Source organism: Myotis brandtii, unplaced genomic scaffold (assembly GCF_000412655.1).
Source record: "Myotis brandtii unplaced genomic scaffold, ASM41265v1 scaffold686, whole genome shotgun sequence".
In the NCBI taxonomy this organism is placed as follows: domain Eukaryota; kingdom Metazoa; phylum Chordata; class Mammalia; order Chiroptera; family Vespertilionidae; genus Myotis; species Myotis brandtii.
Window position 1 is genome coordinate 1,439,864 of NW_005370683.1, and position 6,315 is coordinate 1,446,178.

At 35.7% G+C, this 6,315-nt stretch overlaps 1 protein-coding gene across 2 annotated transcripts in view; it reads left to right on the plus strand.

Annotated features, from left to right (window-relative positions):
- Window positions 1-4,731, plus strand: part of LRRK2 (leucine-rich repeat kinase 2) — a 127,984-nt gene extending 123,253 nt beyond the window's left edge. For both annotated transcript variants that reach the window (XM_005881685.2, XM_014529570.1), the window contains 3 exons: window positions 286-494; window positions 2,279-2,350; window positions 2,946-4,731. In XM_005881685.2, the coding sequence (XP_005881747.1) occupies window positions 286-494; window positions 2,279-2,350; window positions 2,946-3,067 (403 nt within the window). In that variant the 3' untranslated portion in view covers window positions 3,068-4,731. The remainder of the gene's footprint in view (window positions 1-285; window positions 495-2,278; window positions 2,351-2,945) is intronic.
- The last annotated feature ends 1,584 nt before the right edge of the window (window positions 4,732-6,315 follow it).

A 6,315-nucleotide genomic window follows, 5' to 3' on the forward strand; every position in this document is an offset into this window, starting at 1 on the left:
TTTTTATTTATAAATATTGTATTTATCGTATTGAGTTCAATATTTCTTGAAGGTAAGGGGCTATTGTGTTATGTTTGATAATTTGTGCTTCAAGCAGAAAAATATGGCCGGGTGGCATTCAGTGTAAAGCAAAATTAGTTTTGTATAATGTTAATGATATATAATGTCTACTGTTATGTATTCATAATTTAAAATATTATATATTTGTGAATATCTATAGCCATATCTGTTTTTATCAGTTAATCATTGAAAAAGCATTAATGCATACTTTCTTCATGGTTGTAGGGAGGAAATGGTGAAAGCGAACAAGGAGTCCAAACACAGTATGTCTTACCCGGGGCGAGTGAAAACCCTCTGCCTACAGAAGAACACTGCTCTCTGGATTGGAACCGGGGGAGGCTATATGCTACTCCTTGACCTTTCGACTCTCAGGCTCATCCGTATAATTCACGACTTCTGTGACTCTGTCCGAGTCATGATGACAGCACAGATAGGCACGTGTCTTTCCTTTGGATTTTTCGCATGTTCTCTAAGACTATAAACTATGTTGATCTTTAAGTTTTTCCTTCACTTTCCAGTGTCACTTGAAGTGTCTCAGAAGTTCACCCTGTGAAGCATAGGACTGGGACACAGTTTGAATAGGGTCACTAAAGAAATGGAGAGAGTAGGTGCTCTCTACCCCATAAGGGAAGCAGATTATTGCAAGAGGACCCAAGTCTGGGTTTACTTCCTCTTTTTCTTTATACCTAAGGTCAAATGGGAAATGGACAATGTTGAGTATTTTTTTACTTTTGCCCAAAGAAATTAAAGCAAATGTTTATTTTTATTATAGTTTAAGCTTCCCACCCTTGTTAAAGAATTCCATTTGGCTTTTCATTCTATAAATAAATTTATATTGTTGTACCAAGATATGCTGAACTCCTTCCTCAATCTACAAATATTGACAAATCATGATGTTTTACTCAAGACTTTATCTTTCCTTGCTCCTACTTCGCTATTTAAATACGATGAAATCGTGATGGTGCATGAAAAATATTTTCTACATAAATAATCACATTTCATTGTCTACTTTTCGCTAATTATTTGGTTTAAAATAATAATACTAGTATATGTACAAAGTTGATCACAGAAGTAACGTTATGGGGTTACATTCTGTGAAAGTAGAATTTGTGTCGCTTTGGCAAATAAGTAATAAACTGTTTGGTAGGGTGAAGAAAATAGTAAATTGTTTTACAGGACTATATTAAGGAGAGACAAGTGTTTCTCCTCCCCGTCCCCCATTTTCCATGCATGGATATCAGAGTTGCCCAGGAGTTAGAATGAGGTGCTGCTAGCGATTGGTGACTGTCAGGATACAAGTCAACAAGCAGAGCAGATGGTCTGTAGTGAGTTGCTCTCTTAAGCTTATTCCTCCAAGGTGGTTACATCCTCTAATTTAATTTGTATGTACTTTGGGACCCATCAAGGTTGTTCCCTACTGACATTTTAGTGGGATTTCAATAGGTTTAATTGATTTTTAAAATAAAGATAAATTTACATATAACATACAAGATGGAGCATGATCTGGCTTCACCCACCTCTCTAGCCTACATCATTTGCCACATTCCTCCCAGCTCTTTCTGGTCTAGAATGATGTTTAGTCCATCTTAAGTACCATGCTTCATACTGCCTCAAGGGTTTGCATTTTCTGCTTAGTTAACAGAGTTACTAATTAGTAACAAATCTCCTCATTAGAACATAAACTCCTGTGGGTTGGATTTGCATATGTTTGTTTACTCCTTTATTCCCAGGGCCTGGCCTAGGCCTCATACATAGGGGACTTTTGGTGACTATTTGTTGAATAAGTTGATGAATGACTTGAGGAGAAGAATGGTTTTGTGACAGAGTATCAGTGTATCCATCCTTGCCGCTCTCCATCCAGATGCTTCCCATTTGGCCAGTGCCTTATCAAAATACTTTCACACACACAGTCTTATGTAATATAACTTTTGGTGGAGGGGTAATGTATAAATATTAAACCCATTTTGCAGAAAGGTTAAGCTATTTTCTCAGGTTCACACAATTAATAAAAATTATAGAAAGGGGTAGATCACGAATTTTCTAACTTTAAAGAGTTTCTGGTCTTCTTGGAGAGCTTTTTATTGAATATAATTAGGTGTCTCTGAAAAATTAAAATAGAAATTAAATTCCAAGATTTTGTGTCTTAAAATGTGAACTGTACATTTTTAGTCCAACTTACATTGTTTTAACAGAAAACTCCTCTTTTTCTTTTGTAAAGGAGGCCTTAAAAATGCCATGTTGGTTTTGGGATATACCTGGAAAAGTACTGAAGATATGCAACACCAAAAAGGTATGTTTAATAGGATATTGTTTTCCAAACATAGTGTGATGATATGGATGATTATAATATGTGTTTTATACATTTATAGTAAGTAATACATATGCTATAAGACTTTAAGCATTTTTAATTGATAGCTTCTTTATAGTGCAAATAATTTAGACATAAATCTTTAAAATTAAGTTTCAGTGATTTAGGGGTGTTGAATATTTATTTTATGACAAAGTAGAGATATCAGCCATTATAAAATTAGAACTAGCCCAAATTTAAACTAAATGTGGACATTTTTCCTTGCATCTTACCTATCCATTTGATGCCTGATTTTGAACAGTGATTGAAAAGCTCTGTTTCTTTAAGAAAATTAGATGTTAGGTTATTAAAGGTCCATATTCTTTTTAAAAATTTAGTTGTTAGTTTAACAACTAAAAAAAAAACATTTCCCAAATGGAATCTTTATATATAAATGGTAATAATTTAGTACATTATGTGTAGGTATATTTCTATATACACATTTGTCCAAAGTAACTGAATATAAATTAATGAAGTTAAAATAAAAATACCTATGGCACATCTTTGAGACATTATTTCATTTTTTTCATCTTTCTAGAATTACAATCTTGCTTGTCTATTTGGGACATCAATCTTCCACACGAAGTGCAAAATTTAGAAAAACATATTGAAGTGAGAAAAGAATTAGCTGAAAGAATGAGAAGAATAACTGTTGAATAAGAGGGATATCACATATTTTTATCTTTGGATGGGAAAATTAATCTCTTCTCTTGTAAATACTTCTTTAAAAAATGTTTACATATGAAAAGGGTATTCCCACTCTTTGAAGTAGCTCATGTGTATATGAAGGAATGTTTATATGTTTTATTTTAAAGGTAAATATTGTAAAAATAGTTACCATTGAAAAAGATCTATTTAAAATGTAATATTATAATTCCTATGTATCCTAATTAATTTTATGAATTAAGTAATGAAAGAAAATCTATAAAAATTACTTAATTACAGCACTTATACTAAAATTTACAACGTGTAAAATTGTTTTGTTATCCATAATGAAGGTAAACTTTATTTTACACTCTGTGCTTAAAACAAGACTATTGCTTGATTACTTTCCAGATTTTCTGCAAAGTAGATTAAAATATTAGGACGGTTTCTCATATAATATATTCCTTCAGATTGCTTTTAAATGCAGTTATCATATATGCTTGTAAATAGTCAATGCATTTGCACTAATAAACTCCTATATTGTAATGAAAGCCAATTGGTTGCTGATGCAAACAATGCATCTTACAACTTTTCTCCCTCTGAAAGAATGTGGCATGAAACCACAAAATGTACTGATGGAGAACGTCACACATTGTCAAAGCCCTCATATCCAGCCCTCCGTCTTTTCCTGTTTTGGTACTCTATCTGTGACTGTGGATGCCCTGAGTTTTATAACATGTAAATGCAATGTTCAGTCCTTCCAGTGATAGTTTCATGCTTTTATTGTGATTCTCAGTGCTAAGCCAGACCACTCCCCACTCCCTACTGTTTCTACTCTTCTGTGCTCTACTGTTTCTACTTATCTCTTTTCTAAATTTTTGGCCCTGAAGATCCTATATCATTCAGGTAGAAACCCTGTTTTCAGAACTGTAGAGTCCTACAATTTCCACCTAGACCATGGGGCCTAGTATACAACACTCTTTAGTTTGCTGAAGAAGAAAGGAGCTTTAGCTATGATGGGTTTATCCTAACATAGTTTTCTAAATTATACATAAATTTTTAAAATATCATCCTGTGATAGGAGTATTGGGGCCAAATATATAGATGACAATTTTTCATTTCTGCTTTAAATAGAAAGATTTGGTAAATCATTTCAAACAATTCCCTATGGTTGGATTACTAGTCTATTTAGTATTTTCAGAACTGACTGGCATTTTATTATATGAAGACTAGATTTATTTATATTAAGGATAATCAAATTCTTTTGTGCAATTTTATTTTGTTTTGGTTTCAGGTATAGGACTTAGTGGTTAGACAATCATATACTTTACAGAGTGTTCCCCTTGATATTTCCAGTACCCCGATTGGCACCATACATAACGATCTCAATATGATTGATTGTATTCCCTATGCTTTACTTCCTTTCCTGTGACTAGTCTGTAACTGCCAATTCATCTCTTCATATGTTTTACAAAATGAAGGGCAATCAAATTCTTGACCTTGAAAGACTCTACTTTTCAAAGGGACCTATTTTTTAATTTGTTTATGTAGTTTTAAAAAGTCAGAAATGATGAAGCTGGTTTGTTCCTGTGAAATTTCTCATTGTAACTTTGTATTTATATGCATTTTTTTTACAAAAGACAATTATGGAGAAATATGTAAATGAACATTGTATTTAAATGGAATAATAAACATTTTTTAAAGCCTGTTTGTGAATTTAAAAAATTTATGATAATGTTTCATTTTTTCACATATAAATGATCCATATGGAATCCATCTAATATGAAACTTTGTATTAATCTGTGTATGGGACAATCCACTATAGGAAGTGTTAACTAAAGTTTCCTTTTGAGGATTTATTCAATTTTCTATAAGACAACTAGTTTTCAGGAATTCAGGATAAAACATGATGGGCATGATATGTTCTATTTTTAAGTTCTCACAAAGTTTTTTTCTCACTAGAAAAAATACAGGATTTTATTGCTCTCCTGTCAAAAGGCAGGTCTTTGCAGGACAGGGGAGTGTTGTGACAGCAGGAGGAAGCCCCTGCTTGCCAGCGGAGAGCGGTCCACAGGACCACAAGGACCCGAATCCTGGCGCAGGACCATCTTGGAGATGCAGCGGTCCGTGTTGACTGGCTTGGACTTCTTGCCACTCTGGGGGACCTCCTTCACATGCCCCAGCACATGTTGCAGTGCCTGTCAAAAGCCTTCCCACCCGCTTCTGGTTGGTGATAAGCAGCTGGGTGTAGTTCTTGACCCACTGCGTGAGCGCGGAGAGGGGGCCCGGGTTCGGTTCCTCCTCTTCCTGCTTCTGCAGCTCCACGGGGTCACCTCTCTAGCGTTTGCTGAGGAGGCTCATGGTGGTGGTGGCTGAGCTCCGGGAATGTTCCTGTCTCCTTCTTGCATCTGCCTCTGAAGAGACTCACAAAGTATTTTTTAAAAGAATTGTTTACTCTGAAATACTGAAACAAAAAACACACTTTTATAACAGCTGATTAAGAAACAAACAAACAGACACAGTGACTTAAACATTTTCCTGATCAGAGCCTTAAAAGAATCTGCTCATCATTATCAAAATATAAGCATTTATCTTAACAGAAAAGATTCTTTCAGGCAAGTTTTGCATTTAAAAAAATGGAGTCCTTCATCTAACTCTGGCAAGCGCTATTGATTATGTGTGAACCATGTTAACTACAATGCAACTTTTTATCGAGAGAGGAAGACAGATATTGATGAAACACAGCAGAAGTAGCAAAAAAAGATGGTGAGCGTACAAATGTTCAGATACGGAGAAGAGATAAAGCCCCAAACCCTTGGGACTTTTCATCTCGATGTAATACATCACGGCAGACAGGGTAACGCAGCCTGGGAAATGGAGCATTTTTCATGGGGAGCCATCAGCCATACAGTAAAATCTTAAACCGTAATCACTCAGGAGAAATGGAATTCCTCATTCTCCATTCTGGCTAGTTCCCCACTGTGGGTGCCATGGCTTCCAATAGCAAATCTGGCTGCTGATAGCACACAGATACTTGATTTTGTCCCGGTTCCTTAAGGCATTCAGAGGGTTCCTAGTGCCTTGGCTCTCAGGCAAGAAGCAGGGAAGACCCAAAGGCCTGCAGCTGAGCAGGTGTGAGTGGCGAGCAGAAGCCTGCTTCTCCTGCACTCTCCTCCCCCTGCCCTGGTTTCCCGGGAGGCGCTGCTTGGGAAAGTCTCAGCCCAAGAGGAAGAACAGGGAAAGGGGAGGAGTCTCCGCATCTG